Genomic DNA, 19247 nt, shown 5'->3' on the forward strand with positions numbered 1-19247 from the left:
CGTGGACATGGAATTACTTGGGGCCCAGTGGTGGAAAGGCACTGGAAAAAACTAGTTTCTCGTGAGCTATGAGCTAATAATTAAGACCATAAAGTAATGAGTTAATTTTTCCCTTTAGCTTGGAGGATCTGTCTCATGACAGCAAGGAGCTGGGAAGTTCAGAAGGTGGTCACAAGTCAACTGTGAACACATTTGGATGAGAGGCACTCTGTGCCGGGCATGAAGGTGCTATAACATGGAGACAGTCAGGAAACAGTGGTCACCAGGTACATGGTGGGGATCCCTAGTCACTTACAGGCAGGCTGACCCACGGTCCACATGCACACTACTCCAGAGAGAACGCGAGGTAATGGAGGGAGAAGTTCCAGTGTGAAGTTAAGCCAGCGTTTCCTTGGTGTGTTTGGTCATAAGGACCACCGGGCAGCCGCATGGACTGTGCTGAGGGGCGAGAGCACGGCAGGGGCACCCGTGCAGGTCAGAGCTACATCAGCCGGCACAAACCCTGGAAGCAAGCGCGTTCACCTGGCTGGCTTTGGCGTTCACGTCCCCACAGGCAAAGAGTTCTTCCACAACTCGCATGTCCTTCTCTGCTTCCACAGCGGCAAGGGCTGCCAGCATGATGGGGGTATACCCCGCCTTGTTCTGGTGATCCACGTTACATACATCTGCAAAGACATGAGTCTCTTCAGGGAGGAGCCATCTCCTCACAGCATCAGCTGTCCCCATGAACTAAAGGTATGGAGTTTAGAAAAGCCCAGTGAAATGGCCTTAGGTAGTCAAAGTCCCAGAGTGACTCAGAAGGAAATGTGAGAGATGTTTCATACCAAACCAAAGAAAAAAATTTTTTTCTATTTTATGAGAAATGACAGCAAGCTCTCTCACAGCACCTCCTGTTTGCAACTGGTGGTTGAACTGCAAAGTATCCTAGACTCACAAACATGCTTTACAAAGCCACAATCTCAGTCTATATGGTGAGCAGTAAAAAGTGAAGTAAATCCAGAAAAGTGATTAACCAAAGCCATCCAACAATGGAATTAAAATAGTTTAATTTACCAAAGTATCTTGTCCATGCAAATTTTCTAAGGGTGGATTAAACCGTTACTTTCACGGGCAATCCTGAAATCTTGTTCTTAGCTTTCCTGGATATCATCCACTTCTCTGTTTAAACAGTAACTCCGGCTGACAGTATCACCAGCTCTGTTTATAGTCTGGCAAGTCTGAAAGGAAGGAGGCTTGGAATTCCTTCCTTTAAGCTGGAAACCGTTTTATCCTAACATGGCCCCTAAACTGGGGACAAGCAAACTTAGAAGAGAAAAAAAAGATAAATCTGTTTGGTTTCTTCTGTGCCTTAATCCAACATTCCCAAAACAGAGTAGACAAAAATTGGACAGTTGGGTCAAGAAGCAGAATGGGAAGATTGGACAATTGTATTGCATATTCTAAATCAGATGTTCACATTGTATTCTCATTAATTGACTGAGGTACTGTGAATTCTGTATCAGTTATAGTAGAAGTAAAAATATGTATTTCAAAAATAAAAAAGTGATTTAGAGACTCAATGTATCACAGGGCTGTTCCATTTGAACAAAAAGTTGAAAGCTCACTGTGTCGCAAGTGCCACCCCCTCACTCCATGTTTAATACATGCACTGGCTATATTCTGGAATGGCAAATTCCAATTACGGACAAAATTTTTCACTGTTCTCGTTACTATGGTTCAGATGTAAGAATAACGTTTTCTTTTCTCTATGCTGATTCCCCAGGAACAGGGTGTATTTTGGCGGGAATGGTGTTGATTCTACCACAATCTGTTACAGTGGCTTTGCTTGGCCCCCATCTTGACTAACTGCACGGCTCTGCAAGGCGGCTGGAGAGGAGTCATGGAACAAGGACAAAGAGAGCAGCTCACAAACACTACAGCTTTGACTCTGGCCCCAGGCGCAGCTTTCTGCCTCTTGAGACTGAACCCACCAAGCCTGCATGATTCAGTTCAGGCAGGAACATGAGTCATGTGTGTTACCAGGGATACAACTCATCTGAACACAGCTCAACTGCAGCAAGAACATCCTCAACACCTCCTTTCAAAACAGATCTGGGATCTGTGTCACCCCGTTTTGTTTAAACCTCAAGCCTCCCATGAATGACTCAAGAATGATTCTTGCCATATCACGGGGGGAAAGCAATGAAAAGGCTTTTAGGATGGTCACAGAACTGGGGAGTGGATTGACCAGCTCCTTCTAAATGAGTCACAACCCAAGTCTGTTTGAGAAGAGACGGGGACAACCAACGTACCAGCGTCCAAGAGCAGCTTCACAATCTCGAAGTTGGAGTGGGACACACTGTAATGGAGGGCGGTGTTGCCGTTCCCGTCCGCCATGTTGATGATGTGACGCAGGACGTCTGGGGAGATGGCCTCAAAAGCGGCTATGTAGTCCCCCACCATGGCTGGGATGGCTGACTTCTGACTGGACACGCGGAACCACTCGTGCTGGAGAGTGTTCAGACAGAACCGCTGCCAAAACACCGAGCCATTGGCCATTAGTTCTTCTATTTATAGACATTTCTGAGACCTAGCTGAAAGCCTAAGAAATCAGGCCTTTTATAGTCAAAAGTGTGTGCAAATAGAATTTGCTCTCAAAAAACAACTAATGAAACCCAGAGCTCTCAGAGAAGCCTCAAATTCCAAACTGAAGTATCCTTCCTGATTTTAACACACACACATATTGTAACTTCTATAAAACAGGCCTATAGCACTGTGCAAGAATTATACCACCGAGGTTCAAATTCTGACTCTGCTACTGACGAGCTGTTCGACGCTGGGGAAGATACTTATTCTGTGCCTCAGTTTCCTCATCTGCAAAATGGGGATAATAAAAATACCTTTCCTTCACAGTGTTTGTGATGAGGATAAATGAGGCAACACATGTAAACCACTTAAGCCAGGCTCCATTTATTATTGAACTATTAATATTATGTAGGTATGCTGGCCTTGCAAATGATTTTCATAGTCATCAGGACAGGAGAAATTACTTAACACAATTATGCTGCTTCCTTCCTGTCCAGACCAACTTCAACTCCTTCAGCATCTCCACAGCACTAGGCTGGGAGACCATAACCATGCAGGCAACCCAATTCCTACTCCATCCCAAATACAAACGTTCAACCACAGAAAGGGAATAAAAAGCAAGTCTGAAACAAATTACTTTTTCCCATTAGGATCATCTGTATCTGGTCATCAGCCCCACTTGCTTTCCCTTAGGCTGTAGACACATGAACTTGGCATTTGTTTCATGGATGATCAAGTCAAACTTGGACATGAAGTTCAATGTAGACTGGGCAGAGCCAGTGCTGGTGATGGGGGAAACTACAGTGCTTTTTTCATGGACCCTCTTTCATATGAGTTTATCATTCATTTGTGCTTTGCTTGTTCCTTAAAAGTTTAAAAATAAATCAAGAAAGATGGAAAGCTTATGTCAAAAGCACCAGAACCCATGTAGTCTTCTTTCTATAGAAAAGGTGGAACTGGGATTACAGAACACACCCATCTCTTTATCTTCCTGCTACTAATTATTCAGGTGTATCCAATTCAATCATAGTTTGGGTGACTGGAGGAAAAGGGTCCTGGCCAGGAAATAATTCACCTAATTTTTCTTTTCTTCTGCTCACTCTTTCACATATTCAGATTTCATTTTTTGGATGCTTCACATAGAAAGAAGGGAAATTATGGCGTCTGGGTGTCGAACTCAGTTAGAGCTACATATTCAGTGTCCTGACATGGTTACATGGCCCTGGCATTGTGATCATTCACATGTCCAAGACTTTTCACAGCACAGCACTTTAAACACTTCTTTACTGAATGAATATCCAATCAACAAAAAAATGTACTAATCCTGGAGTATGTGCCCGACAAAACGCTTGACAATTGGGGCTACAAAAATGTAAAGTCCTCCCTGAGGACCACATAACCTAGTATTTTGGGGAGGGTAAAAGAAAAAGTGTATTAAAGCTATAAAATCTGGGGTCTGAAAGCACCAGTTTTAAGTTCAGGTTAAACCTAGTGGGAAACATTAACACTGCAGTGACCTTTCCTGGTTTTACTATTTGTGACCAAGGCATAGACAGGCACTTAGTCTATACTGGTGGAGCTCAACATGTAGATCCATGTCCAGGCCAGGGACTTCGTTTAGTATTTCCTTCTATAAACATCATTGCCATGCTCCTTTTTCAGCACAGTATTTGAATGTCAAGGTTCAGCTGGCTCTGATAAATTTAAGTTTCTATAGCAATATAAACAAATAGAAGAAGATACCATAATTTAAAAAAAAGATGCCATATAATAAGGTAATATGCTTTAGCTGGGATAAACAAAACATGGACCAGTACTTAAGACAGGTATAATCTAGTCCCAGCATTAACTAGCAGTTGACATTCCGGGCAAGACTCGTAATCTTTAGGGCCTCAGTTAAAGCAGGATGGACCAGAATAGAGTGGCCTCGTAGACACAGGCACCCATGTACTTCTCATGCCTGTGCCAGCCATCACCAATTCTCCTTCAGATTGTGTTTGTTGTATGAGGAAGACTATTTGCCTTTCCAGCGTTAGATAATTCCATAAATCCCTTCTAGTCTTAACATTTTGGTTTCATAATTCTATAAACCCGTGAGACCTATGAAACAACTTTCTCACCAGCTGCAGACTTAAGTTATTTAGCATAAAACTTTCATATTAAATCTACTGCTAATATGCAAAGATTCAAATGCACATTACTATCTAAAATAACATGAGATGCTACACTTTCTCAATGCACTGAATAGAGCTGTCAACCAGAAGGCTGGTCTAACCTATGAAAGAAGCCACACATCTAAATGTCACCAATGCATGGGAGAGCAATACTTGTAAAGGAAATCAGAGTCACCATTGCCATGGAAACATTTATCTGTCCTATGTTATGCTATTCATGCTCCCTAAGGCAACCACCAACGTCTTTGCTTCTGAATCTCAAGCTGCGAGAAGATAAGTGCAGTTATTTCTAGGTTTAAAAATAGCGACTGCCTGCATTCCACATCAGAACATAATATGCAGTTTCATAATTGAAAGGAATGCTGTCCTCGGTCCAGATAGGTTTCTCTTAAAAACAAAGGCTAACTTAAAAAATTCTGGGATTCTGCTCCCTAGATCACAAGGTTCTGTAAGCAACAGGACATGCAGAAAGATGACGAATGAGTGAAATTAGCCCTCCTTTCCATGTGCAACTATATGCCTCTCGCAGATGCTCAGCTCCCAAGCAAAGTACAGGGTGGAGAAAGGAGATCTGAAAGGAGATCAGGCCTGAGGGAAACGTTCACAGGGTGGTCTGGTGAGCAGGGCAGCAGGATATTCACTCTGCCCCCACACACTAGGAATAGTCTGGGGGAAAAGCGTGCAGGCAACAACAGCTCAGGGGCAGGCTAGAGAGGCCTTAACTGTGGTGTCCACTCAGCCACTTTGTACAGACTGGGGACAGTGTCTGTAGGTCAGACTCACCATATCCTTGCTGGTCAAAGCTTTGGGGTCATTTATGTTATTTTTCAGTAAGTTGCATGCAGACAACATCTTTTCACTTAGTTCATATCTAAAAGAGGAAAGAATAAAAGAAAGAGAGCTCATGACTGGCCACAAAAGGAAAGGCATTTTTACCTCAAACTCTATAACCCTTTACAAGACCGGAGGCCCCAAGTCAACCTTGGCAGGTTGTGGTGCTGCTAGCGCTTGCCTGGTGGAGTCTAGGCGTCCGAGGACTGATGTTACCATACAGAGCCAAGGCCTCCAGCCAGAGCTCGGATCTTTTCATGAGGGTAGCTTTCGGCTTCACCACTCTGGCCTGTGTGACGTTATGGAATAACACTTGGATATTGTTTGCTCCTTTTGTTCTAAATTCTTAAAAATATTTTTACTCTTGAGGGGTTGAAGAGGTCTGAATTACCACCTACCCATTATGCTGACCAGCGGACCACACATCTGAAATCACATTTGGTGACTCAAGAAGTGTTTGTTTAACCCACATGAAAATATAAACTTAAAAGTCAGATGACATATGGTATATAAATTATACCTCAATAAAGCTGTTCAAAAAAAACCAACAGATGTCAAGTTATTGAGCCACTTGAAAACACTTGGAAATATAAACTAAAGACACTTACCTTGTGTTAATGTAGTTAAACATTCATTTGCCAAATGAGAGATAAGTTTTCTGAAATGTTCTAGTTACACTTCACATGGTGAAAAACCATGCTGAAATTTCCAACTGTTCTACTCTCTTCTGTTTTATAAGCATCAATTCCATATTTGTTAAGTCTTTAAAATTGACTACACTTTTAGGTACATGTTTCAGCCAACCAGAGTGTTTATTTGATATTTCAGCTGCTGTTTACAACATTCCCAAACCCATTCTTGCGGTGTTCCCAATCACTCAATGAGCAACAAAATATGGGCATGTGACTGATTACATCATCCTTATAGTAAATGTGATCTTTGGTTGAGGCCAAAAACTGTTCCTCTCACACACAGTGATCCTGTAATAACAGTACTGACACCTGTATGAGGATAAATGGCTAATGATAAAATCTGAAACTTTAAAATGTGAAATGTGTTGGTCACAAAAAATTCTAATATATCTTTAAATATAAGGTGGGTTGTTCAAACAATGGAAGCTTTAGTGGTGCTTAACAATTATGTGGATGGTGACTCCACATATAATATTAGATAGCAAATAGTTAAACAAAGGTGAACAGGTATCAAGCCCTTCCCTTTGCTACTATAAGAGATCTAGCAGTTATCATTTTTGCACTTGTATTTATTAGCATCATGACAAGAGGTACACACCTCTGAGGCACAGGTAAAGTGCAGCCCTCCTTTGGTGAGTGGAAAGACCAAACTCATAGATTCAACTGCACAGTCTCCTGATCGGCCAATTCTACTGCCGAAGTACATCAAACATGGGAAGGGTGAGGGGAGGGGGGGAATGTACCACACCTCTCTCTGATTTCCACCTTCTCAGGTTCACATTCTGGAACCTGCATTTCATCTTCCACCCTGTTGGACGTGAAACCTTCCACATTAACTGCATGGTGGCCTTCTGCCTTTCCCCGAGTGTCTTCGTCCTCCTCTTCCTCCTCCTCTTCCTCAGGAGGATACTCAGGGACATCACACTCGTCTTCTGACTCGGAAGAAGAGCTTTCATCTGAGCTGGAATCATCACTTGAAGTGGTTTCATACCTAGGTGGCAATTGGGAGTTCAGGAGATGCAAGGTGTGCCCATAAAGACCCAGTGACAGAAATGTTTATGAAGGGAAACCTGCTAACTGACTCCAGAAATTTCATCAGTGGTTTTAGAGCCTGTACTTAGAAGTTCAGAGTAAGGTCTATTTAGAAGTCTGGTGGTTTTGAATGGGTTCTCACTTACAAGGAATAACCTAGGTTGCCAAGTGGTATCACATACCACTTGCAGAAAAAAAAATATGTATATATACAGCACCTCTGGCTTAATATAAATCAGAGGAAATTCATTTTATGGAAACCAAGTCTGTAGTTTTTCATCTTTCCTGTTCTTTTTCTTTCCCCCTTTCATTCTTCTTATTTTGTACCATTAATTTTCCCAGTGTCCAAGGTGAACATATTATGGAAGTTACCAATAGTTTCTCTGGTACACACTCTCCAAACTGTGGGACATATTACCCAATAAAACGTTAAACATCTAGAAAACCGGCAGCACTGTTATATCTTTGTGGTATGCCCTACTAGAAATGCTATCTCAACTAACTCTGCACTATTGCTTTCTTGCCAAGGCCATGAATGGATTAATAGATTAACTGCTTTGATTCAACTGTAGGAGGACAAACAGGCTTAACTATTTATCTGGGCCAAATAAAGGAGAAGGAATAAACAACTAAAACACATTCTATTTAGAAAGCAAATAACTGATGGCATGGCGAGGTTACTCTTCAGGTGAAACGCCCTACTATTTTGTTTGTAAACATGGAGAGCTAAGCAAAACAACCCATTCTGAAGGAGTGGACGACTATCCCTGGACCATGGAGTGATGTTCTCAGTCTCTGGTTGTTGCTCAGTTCTGATACAGTTAAGTACAAGCTGTCCAACAGGGAACCTGCTGCCTGTTGCTTTTGTTGAAGGCCATCTGTTTCAGATCAGAGGTGAGAAGATGTAAATTACTCAGCTTCATCATGTATCCTTTCAAGAGTGAAATATCCTTAAAGATAGCAAGAAGAGAGAAGGGAAGCCCAAATGCACCTTTCTGAGGAGGGAATCTTTCGTCACCCAGATGTGGTAGCATCCCAGACTAGGCACCTTTAAATATGACTTGAGTAGGCAGGAGGCAAAGGAAACAGACAGACCGCGTATAAACACTGGTACCACCAGCTTTCCTTACCCTCCATTAATGCCAACAAACTGAAGATTCTTTTTCGCTCCATTTGCATCTTTGTTGGCATCTTTCTTCTTCATGATGGACTTCAGTGTACTTTCATTATTTGAACATACTGTGGAAAAGTGAATCATGGTGATCAAAATTAATACAACTCATACCCATACAAGTTAAGTGAATAGGTACTCTTTCTTCATGTACATTTATTTTTTTATTCATGTTAATATAGATCTTGGCATGTATATATGAGAAGCTTGCCCAAAATCCACTGGAAAATTGTGTGTGTGCAAAGAAAATACTTCAAAGTTCCATTAATAATGTTCTTTAAATGGAAAAAAAAAATCCATTCGTCCTTCCAGACATAACAAAAGCAGTGACAACTAGCATCTGTATCAGGCTTTACTGTTTATAAAGTGATGTCACGTCTCACCTGATCCTCAGAAACCATCTAGGCACTGAGATAGGGATTATTAGTCCTTTGTTTTTCAGTTGAGATAACCTGGAAAAAAATTTATACCTGCCAGACTATGAAAGAGTGAAATGCTGTTTAAAATATTTTGTCATTTGCAACATCAGATGAGTTTTCTTAAGGGGACTGCATGGCTTTCTTTGATAATCTTAAAGATATTCTAGGTCTACCTTCCTAACAACTGTGTAATCATTCTTCCAGGTCAATTTATAAGGCACACTGGCATTAGACTGGAATGCTGACAACTCTGGTCCTAGAACCCTGATGCCGAGAGGGGCCGTGAGTGAGGAAAGTTACCATAGAGGCCAGCGGCTATCTGGTCGTCTGTCAGGTTCACTGGAGACAGCGTGCTTTCCTGAGTGGGGAAGGTATCCTGGCTGCTGATGGGCTTCCCTTCTGTGGTCCCCACCTCTTGCTCATGCCGGGATGTCTGGGAGTTTAATGGTCCTCCTGATTGAAGACTTCCACACTTACAGGTGTATTCCAAATTACTGCCTGTCAGGAAGGAGAAGGTTGTAGAAGTGTGTGATGCTAGGACCAAATAAAATGGGCTAAATGGTATAAAAAAAAAAATCTTGCAACTCATCCTTTTCTCAAGTGCTTTTCTGGTGTTTTCTTTTTGCATAATTGGCATTAATAGCCAAGCCATCCAAAATCAAACCCCCAAGGCCTTCTTGACTGTGATCCCTTCCCTTTATGACCACATCTGGATCGGTCAAACTCCACAGTGCCTCTCTTCTCTCTGTTCTGGTGCTACCACCTAACTTTGGCCTGGGCCACCAGTGTAGCATCCTGACTGTCCCCTTTCCTTCACATTTCCCCCTCTCCCGCACTGTTGCAGAGTAGAACTCCCACTCAGCTCAAATCCCATCCTTACTCCAGCTAAAATGAAACCTGAAAAACCTAAAAAGCTCCCCACCACTCAGGAAACGTAGTCCACACTATTTAGCCAGATTCTACACCATCTGCCACTCGGCACCAACTTACCTCTCCAAGTTTATTTCCCACTATACCTGTGGTCCTTTTTGGGGTGCGAACTGCACCCCAGTAGATGGAACTCCTCCCAGTGTAGAAAGTGGGGTCTCTTATTCTCCTAAGAGCACAAAAGCTTATTTTCTTAGCTTTTTTTCTTCTACCTGGTGATGTTCCTTCCCTACCCTCCCTCACATGGCCAACCTTCCCATCGCTTCCTCTTCCGAGCCTTCCCTCATCTCCCTACCAGAAATTAATTCTCCTTTCTCTGAACTCTCATGGCCCATCTTTCAGACTCTCTTATAAGATCTATAATACAATGTAGTAGTTGATTTGTGTGATTGTCTTAAGACTCCCTTCTTGTCTGTAAATATTTTGAGGGTGCCACATGGTTCTAATCAACTTTGCTTCTCTCACCACATCTTCTAGATTGCTTTTACATATGTTAGGTACTTAATATTTGTTTACTGGACTTCCCTGGTGGCACAGTGGTAAAGAATCCACCTGCCAGTGCAAGGGACACGAGTTCGATCCCTGGTCCGGGAAGATCCCACATGCTGCGGAGCAGCTAAGCCTGTGCACCACAACTACTGAGCCTGCGCTCTAGAGCCCGCGACCCACAACTACTCAGCCTGCGTGCCGCAACTACTGAAGCCCGCGTGCCTAGATGCCGTGCTCCACAACAAGAGAAGCCCGTGCACCGCAACGAAGAGTAGCTCCCGCTCGCCGCAACTAGAGAAAGTTCGTGCGTGGCAACGAAGACCCAACGCAGCCAAAAATAAACAAATAAAAAATAAATAAATTTCTAAAAAAAAAAAATGAAACTACATTAAAAAAATATTTGTTTACTGGTGAAGCAGAAAAATTGTATTATTGTTACGTAATTTACACACACACACACACACACACACACACACACACACACACAAGTATATCACAGAATTTTTAGTGTGGCTGACATTTCCTAATTCTGCGAATGGTACTTTGTCCACTCACAATGCTCCCTCCTCTAGCTCCGGAGGAACGGGGTGCTCCCTGGTGATTCCTTCACAAATCCACCTCCCTCCCCAGCACACACAGACAGTACTAACTGTAGTCCTCCAAATAATATTCAATTGCCCCCACGATCTGATGTGTCCCCCTAACAGCAAATAAGAAATGTCTCAAGTGCCTTTGCCTTACTTGAAGTAAACAAAGCAAGGCATTTGTCTTCATTCCTCCTTTTCCAACTTCATTCATCATTACTTTGAAATTACTGCAGTAACCTCCAAAGAGTCTCAGTATGTTAATCCTCAAGTACCAGAATACTTCCTAGAGAAACACTTTCACTAACCACTTCTCCATTCAAGGACCAACAATGATTTTTAAAATGCAAATACATAAATAGTTTTTATTGTTATTGAAACCTTAAACAGCCACAAGAGTAGACAACAGTATAATAAACCCCTCTGTCCCCAGCACTAGCTTCAATAATGATCAGCTATCTGGGCTCATCTACACCTCCTCCAACCACTCACACTGGATTCCTCTGAAGCACAAGCTGAAGACCCTACCACTTTCATTCATAAATATTTTAGTATATATTCCTAACACAGTTCTCAAAAAGTAAGTATAAAGCTAAAACTATCAAATCTAAAAAAAGAGAATTTAAAATGATCACATATCTGGTCAGTATTCACATTTCTCCAATGATCTCTTAAAATTTTTTTTATAGAGTGCTTGAATCAGAACTTCAGTCCTATATTTCCACTGGCTGCTATGGTTTTTAAGTCTTTTAATCCATAGGTTCTCTTTCCTTCTAAACACGGCTTTAAAAAATATTTTTAAATTGAGGTATAATGTATATACAGTAAAATGCACAGAATTTCAGTGCCGAGTTTGATGTATTTTTGGAAATGTACATGCCTGTGTTAGCACCTCCCTAATTCAGAAATAGAACATTTCTAACAACCCAGTAAATCCACACTTCCCACCTGCTGCCCTTTTCCAGATAATCTTCCCACTGGAGGCAAATACTCCTCTTCTCCAGAACTTAGTTTTGTAAACGAGGGCTTTTTAAAGCTTCTCCCATCAAGGTCCACCCTCTCAAGCAGGCATCTGAGGATCCTTCACAGTGAACACGGACAGCTTCTTCTTTCCTGGGGTAGTTTAACTGCTCAACAGCTCCTACCCTCTACTCATTCGGAGTGGTCTGGTGACTTAATGACTCCCACCTCTGTGCCCTTCCTTACTAGACTGTCCTACCGGCCTAGAATTTCAGCTTTCTTTACCAGCAGAATTCTACCCATATTCTTTTCAAGGCTTGGCACCATTTCTATTTCCTCTAGTCTTCTTCCTGTGATACCACTCCACAAAGATCTTTTCCCCTCACTGCTCTGCAGCACTTACTGTCCAGACCAAAATATACCCTGCCCTCCGTTTCCTTGGTCTCACATGTGTTCGCTCTGTGAGAAGGGAAGTCCCTGAGTTCCTCCATGCTACATTCTTACCTGGGGTCCTCTTCAGTGCTCTGAACAGTGCTGGACAATGGAAAGCCTTAAATAAATGCCTGTGTAATTCAATGGAAAGTCACAGGGATTCTGTTAAGACTAACTAGCAAGGCAAAGAACAACGCTAAGCATTAAACTAGTTCTCATTAGCTGGATCAGAGGAAATTTGTCACCTTTATTGTCAGAAAATGTTTTTTAGATGGTGTTGAAACTCTGGCTCTCTTGAGTGACCCAGAAACAATTGTCTGAACTTGGTAAAGATCCATTGTGGTTAGCGGGCACACATAAGATGACACACGCACGAGCCTAAGACTGACAAATGACTGCTGTGTTTCAGTAAAACACAGGAAGAGTGCAGCCAAGAAAGCCAAAAATAAAGTGGCCAACAAAATTCAACGGTCTCAACCCTGGCTGCCCTTTAGAGTCACCTGAGTTGGGGGCGAAGCTTTTAAAAATACAGATACAATGAAGTATCTGCAGGTGGGCCCAAGTATTAGCAATTTTTAAAAGCTCTGCAAACGATTCTAATGTGCAGCTAGGATTGAGAACCAGTGAATTAAATTAACCAATCAAAAATTTGCTGAAAACAATGTGAAACTTGACTGCCAAAAACAAGAGTTTAGACTTCCCTCCAGTTTCGCTCCATCAACTTGGACCATGTGAGTTATTAGGAATTATTGTTGGTTTAGTTAGCAGCCCTGGACCACTAATGGTAGAAGTCCATGACCAACAGTAAATGCTATGCAAACAATAAGGGTAAAACAACAGGAGTAATCACCAAACACCTTCACAAGTCTGGTACTATGGCTTAGCTGCTCAAAATTCCCCCCAGGGCACAACAAGTTTCCGAAGGCACCACTGGGGAGTTAGTGAACAGGGGAGTGGGCAACTGTGTGGTCTTCGGTCGTTAACTCAAACTTATAATGGTCATAAATGCCAATAAAGCATGAGCTTCATTTTATGACTTGACCAGATTAGTGATAAGTAAAAGACAGCAAATGACAGAAATCTCAGTGTTCTGGAAAATAAAAGCATCCTTGAAGTATTAATTCTAATTCGAAAGTACACTTAGCATTTAATACCTGGATAATTATACTACTAGCTAAGGCAAACTGTAATGAAAAATAAGTAACTTAAAAGGAAAACTTTCTTTATGTTTTTGACTTTAGAAAAGTTAAAGCAAAGTACTTGATATTTTTAAAAAATCAATGAAAAATACAGATGGAGAAATTTTTAAAGAGAACACCTTCTCCAGTTTCCTCTGTGATATTTATCCACCTGGAATGGGTATTAGTTGTTGGTATATAGAAATCTGTTTCTAAATCTGTTAGAAAATTGATATTTAAAAATATATTTAAATGGATCTTGAAAGTTGCCCTGCTCACATACTGCAATGCTTCTGGCACGATGACTCATATTTTTATTTATAATGCCAAGTGCCTTCTAAAAGCACAATTATGAACAGTGCGGCCAACTAATTAACCATGTTATTGTGCCAAATTTTCATTTAAACATTCTGATTTGATTTTTAAAGAACATCTAGCTTACTTGTCAAAAAGGTAGGACTGAAATTTCTGAGTCATAATGGAGGCCGTTCAATCATTTAGGCATTTTCCCGAAGTGTAATTAAGAATTCAAAGAGGTCTAAAATAACACTTCTAGTTTTTCCATAAGGAAAAGGGCTTGAGCACAAATTCACCCTTTTCAGCCCACATGTTGGTTTGGGGAATAGACAGTAGGGATTATTCATGAAGGATCACCTTCTTTATTTGGTACACATTACCTGTGAGGGGAAAGTATGTAGCTTTGATGGAGGAGAAAGGACAATCCCTTTCTGTTTGCAGGCTCTTGGCTCAGAACTCTGCCTGAATACCAATGCGTGTGGCCACCAACATAAAGCCACTAAATGGTAAGAGCCGCAGTGTAATAATTTCTAGGGCCACTTTAATATTTTCCTGAGAACATACCAGATAGCTGTCATGAATGTATCTAAAAGTGGGTACTTAGAAATCAAAATGCTGAGTGGATTAAGAATCAGATTCTCCCTCACCACAATGCCACCCACATTTAATTACACACCAACCCAAGACCTGACCCAGAAAACCCACGCTGACAGGCTGCATTAACTGTTGGGTTAAACAGATGTGCTCTGTGTTCTTCCAGATGCAGCTGACGTCGTCGTCCTCTCCACACTAAACTCATCTCTTCCCTAAACCTCAGAGAGCTTAATGGCAACTGAATGCTTCAAGCACTTTTATTTTCACATTATTTGGTGGCTAATATATACCCCCCATAGGTTATCATTCATATTTCTGGTATAAGTGTCTTGGCTTCCCAACTGGATTGCAAGTTCAAGGCTTCGACCACTTTCTCTTTCTCTCTGCTTTAGTACCACACTTTGCATATAGTTGACACTGAATGCATAGCTTTCAATTGACCTGAATAGAGATGGGAACAGAGCAGACTTTAAACATTTTTACTGAGATACAAACGACTCGCTGATTGGAGGAAGAACAAACAGTTGTAACCATCACCCAATACCAACAATTCTTTCATCGTTTATGACTGGACATCCAGAAACTTAAAGCCATTTGTGTTCTTAAAAAACACCAATCTCCATGCGTTAGCCAGAAATGAACTATATACTTTACAGATTCACTCGGAGTAGAAGTGTCAAAGTAAACATGCATCTTTTTCCAGAGTGCATACATTTCACTAATACCCATTTAAAACGATAAAGCATCAGTTTAAAAGAAGAAGATTTTCAAACAAGTGTCAACTGAAGGGCTCACAAAGTGGTGGATTTTAAATCTTTGTAAAAGATTTTCCTCGGGGCTGAAGTGCTTTTTCCCAAGGTCTGTAACAGATGTCCTAGATCTGTAATTTCAGTCTCTGAGGGTCAACTATCCCTTCTGAGAATCTGATAAAAATCATGCACTTTCTTCACAAAAATTCCAAACACAAAACTATTCACGAAGCTATGGAGCCCAGATTAATAAGACTCACTTTAAGGCTGTTTATTCCAACAGTATTTCCCTGAAATAGGGCCCCAGTGTGCCTATTGAGTCGTTGGTGGTAGCAGTGGGTGGCAGCAGAAAACTCATGAGTTTGGGGGAAAAAAGTTCTTCTGATGAATCTGATGGGCAGCCTGGTGAAGAGCTACTTTTACAGAATAATTCTGCTGAAAGGGCCCAAGCAAGAAAAATCTAATTCTACCCTCTCATGACACAGGAGGACACGGCAGCCCAAACCCCCCTAAAGTGTAATTGCAAGTTCTTGGGCAGCCAGAGCCAGATGTCAGCTCTCTGACCTCCGGGTCAATGGACTTTCACATCATGCTATCACACACCACAGGGTTCCAGAAACATTTGGTTTGGATTATTCAATGCTTGTAGCATTTACTGAAAGAAACTTGTGATTTTAAAGAAAGGTACTGGGACAAGTAAATGGTATATGATTTGAACTAAGAAAACTAACTAGAAATGGTATTTTGTAATGACTTAATTTTCCCTGCTTTTGCTTTGGCTCAGATCTCTGTCTACAAAATTGCTTTCACAGTTACGGGAATGACTTCCAAGTTCATAAATTTTTTTTAGCAAGCCCAAGAAAACTAAGAGTGCAAATATGGAAGCTGATTTAAAAAGCAGTTCTTGGGCTTCCCTGGTGGCGCAGTGGTTGAGAATCTGCCTGCTAATGCAGGGGACACAGGTTCGAGCCCTGGTCTGGGAGGATCCCACATGCCGTGGAGCAACTGGGCCCGAGAGCCACAACTACTGAGCCTGCGCATTTGGAGCCTGTGCTCCGCAACAAGAGAGGCCGCGATAATGAGAGGCTCACGCACCGCGATGAAGAGTGGCCCCCGCTTGCCACAACTAGAGAAAGCTCTCGCACAGAAACGAAGACCCAACACAGCCAAAAATAAATAAATAAAATAAATAAAAAGCAGTTCTTTAATTCCGGTATGAGAGATGAATTTTCTATAAATCATGTGGCAGGCAGTTAAGTTCCACTGTTATAGATAGTTCTGTTTGTTATTTGCTCAGAGACAGGTACATATTTTTAGAGTATTTGTAACTGCAAATCATTTGTCTAGAATTTTCTCTCTCCAGAGGGAAAAAGGAAAAGGAAAAAAAAAAAAAGTAACCCACTCCTCAAACCAAAACAATCCAGTTGATTTACAGAAAGAATAAACATTTTTTTCCCTGAGGTTTCTGAGAAGAGAAACTTATTTCCTCTTAACCTTTTAATTCCATGAAAGAAAATATTAAATACATGAAACTCATACTACTAGTAATTAAAAGTACTTTACAGATCATCTTTGATTACCACCAAATTCCAGCTGCATCAAAACTGTGACATTGTCTCTTAAATCCTGAAAAAATGTTTGTGATGTTTCATGTGAAAAATACATAGGAGAGTATGTACGATTCAAATGCTGTCAAAACAGAATGTCTCTAAAATACAGACCTGCACACTGTACACACCAAACACACAAGGGGTTACCCCATGAGAGCATGTGGGACACTCTCAGTATTGTATGCTTTCTGAACTGTTAATGTGTTATGAGCACATACTCCAGTTATAACTTCAAGAAATTGAATAGGAGTGTTAGGCGTTATTATTATGCTGATAAAAATAACGCTCTTTTCCATACTAAAAAGCAATACCCTCAGATCTTCAACCCTAGGAAAACTGAAGAGAATTCTCTGGGTTTGGTACTAATATACACCTAATTTAATTTTAGGCTTCATTTTGAGCTTTGACACAGATTCTGAGAGAATCTGAATTGAAAATTTATTCTACTCATTTTGTGTTTTCCCATGTTATTGATATATTTCTTTATCTTGATAAAATTATTAGCTGGGGAGGTGTAACAATTGGGGGGTGGGGGAAGGCGATGGCCAGACAGAATTACGAAGACAATAATTTGCATTAAACACAAAAGACTATTTGTAGCGCATTTGTTTGGCAATTTGTTCTAGATCTACATTTCCATTTCTGCAAGTACAGAAAACAGTTAACAGCAATGAGAGCCAGCATTTATCCTCTGTGGTGCAGACTATCCCAAATGCTTTACTCATACTGACACACTAAATCTTCATTTCAACCCTGTAGGGGAAAAAAGACAACCTGTCCTAGTGCCGAGAAGGAATTCAAACCCAGAATACCTGGCTTTGGAGCCCAAACTTAAATTCTTTAAACTAAAGTACTAGGTTCACATAAGTGATCATTTATACGCTCTTTTTGGTGATGTCAAACTCAAACTTCCTATCATTTGATTTGGGGAAGAAAGTTTGAGATGACTACCTTTCTATACTCCATTTTCCTTTTGGTACAGAAATGTATTCTAGACTGTATGTGAGCAATAGTCTGTAGTGTTCGGTGTGAACAATAAGCTGGAGTACATTTGACACACCTTCACTCTTCACAGCCTGCAGACGTTGAGATCTCTACTACACTGAACTGCTTTCATTTCCAGCCCATTCAACACACACGAGATAAAAATGTAATTCTCTGGATTGAGTTCCTAACCTAATTCCTTCGTTAGAACTTTAAAGCAAAATACAAATGTGATGGGAATTACAGAAATAATTTAAAGTTGTTCTTGCATGCTCTGAGACGGAGCTGCCACTATGATCAAATAAGTTCTATGAAGAATATTTATACTTTTGTTCACAAATGTTGTAGGTCTCCTGCATTTTAGCTGATTAATTAGGTGTTCATGTGTAGGGTCAGATCGAAATAGTGATGTCTGGAATGTCAGTGTGACTGGAAATAGACCAAAAAACACTGTAACACAGCCAGACAAAACCTCCTCCCTAGGTCTTGATGCTCTGGGTGTCAGGCAGATTATTCCAACGATTCACCTGAATATTTATGGCAGGAATGTGAAATAGAAACCCCAGTTTCGGGAGGAGGGAGGAAGGTTGGCAGGAAAAGGCTCTTACAACGGATGATGCACTGTACCATCTGTGTCTGGAGGTATTTAAGAGTTTCATTTTGACTTCAACATCTGACATCATGATTTTTAAAAAGAAGTAGAAACAGACATATTATTAGTTACTTAAGACCTTGCTTCGGTTCAAACATCATTTTAATCTCTTGACTCTAAAATGACTCCCTGTACATTTATTAGACTCCTTTAACTCCAAAAGGCAAAAAATCTGTCATACATCAGCTGTCACTGTCATGTTCAATTTTCTTCCACAATAAGCTATCTGTTCCACAGCACAGCTACTAAAAACTAACTAATTCAGGTTTGGAGGTGAAACCTCAGAAGATACAAAAATAATCTATTTCAGTCTATTTTAACCACTGCTCTTTCGGTTATAGAGGGAAACAAAGAATTTGAACTTTTTGTTTATTAAGTTACATTTAAGTCTCTACTGCACGTTTTCACATAAAATTAAATTTAATGCACACTACACCAATCATTTGAAGCATTTTAATTCATTTTATGTGTAGCACTTGGCCAGAGTAGAGAGTGTGTTTTTTTAGTACTTCCCAAACCTCAGCTACACTTTGGCACATCAACAAAAGAAACCACACTGGACGTGCTAGCAGCACCACCCCCAGGGCGACAAAGGCCACCCTGTGCTTACTGGGGGCCAGTGATGAACACACTGACAACCTTACAGGATGGATGCCCTTCGACTGCCCATTTCACAAGGAAGTATAAAGAAGGATGACTTTCCTTCCCCAGGTCATGCTGCTTTGTGACAGCTGGAGAGCCAGGAATGGAACCCAGTGGTAGGATGATAATATGTGCAATTAGAACCACATGCAGCTGACACAACAGGGGAACTTATTTTAGTGAGGCTCACAGGGAAATAGCATGTCACCAAATCTTCCAGGGTAATTTCTCCATCATTAGCTTCAATTTAAAGAAGAGCCAGGGC

At 41.0% G+C, this 19247-nt stretch overlaps 1 protein-coding gene across 3 annotated transcripts in view; it reads right to left on the reverse strand.

The window, feature by feature from the left end:
* The window catches only part of KANK1 (KN motif and ankyrin repeat domains 1), a 192312-nt gene that overhangs the window by 5179 nt on the left and 167886 nt on the right, over positions 1-19247 (reverse strand). For 2 of the 3 annotated variants that reach the window (XM_081236684.1, XM_081236683.1), the window contains exons 5-10: positions 9185-9382; positions 8425-8533; positions 7011-7253; positions 5523-5610; positions 2292-2511; positions 523-665 (exon numbers count right to left, since the gene is read on the reverse strand). In XM_081236684.1, coding sequence (XP_081092810.1) covers positions 523-665; positions 2292-2511; positions 5523-5610; positions 7011-7253; positions 8425-8533; positions 9185-9382 — 1001 coding nt within the window. The remainder of the gene's footprint in view (positions 1-522; positions 666-2291; positions 2512-5522; positions 5611-7010; positions 7254-8424; positions 8534-9184; positions 9383-19247) is intronic. The other variant, XM_081236685.1, reaches the window with a different exon arrangement.

The sequence above is a fragment of the Mesoplodon bidens genome, assembly GCF_964165515.1.
Source record: "Mesoplodon bidens genome assembly, chromosome: 6".
Lineage (NCBI taxonomy): Eukaryota > Metazoa > Chordata > Mammalia > Artiodactyla > Ziphiidae > Mesoplodon > Mesoplodon bidens.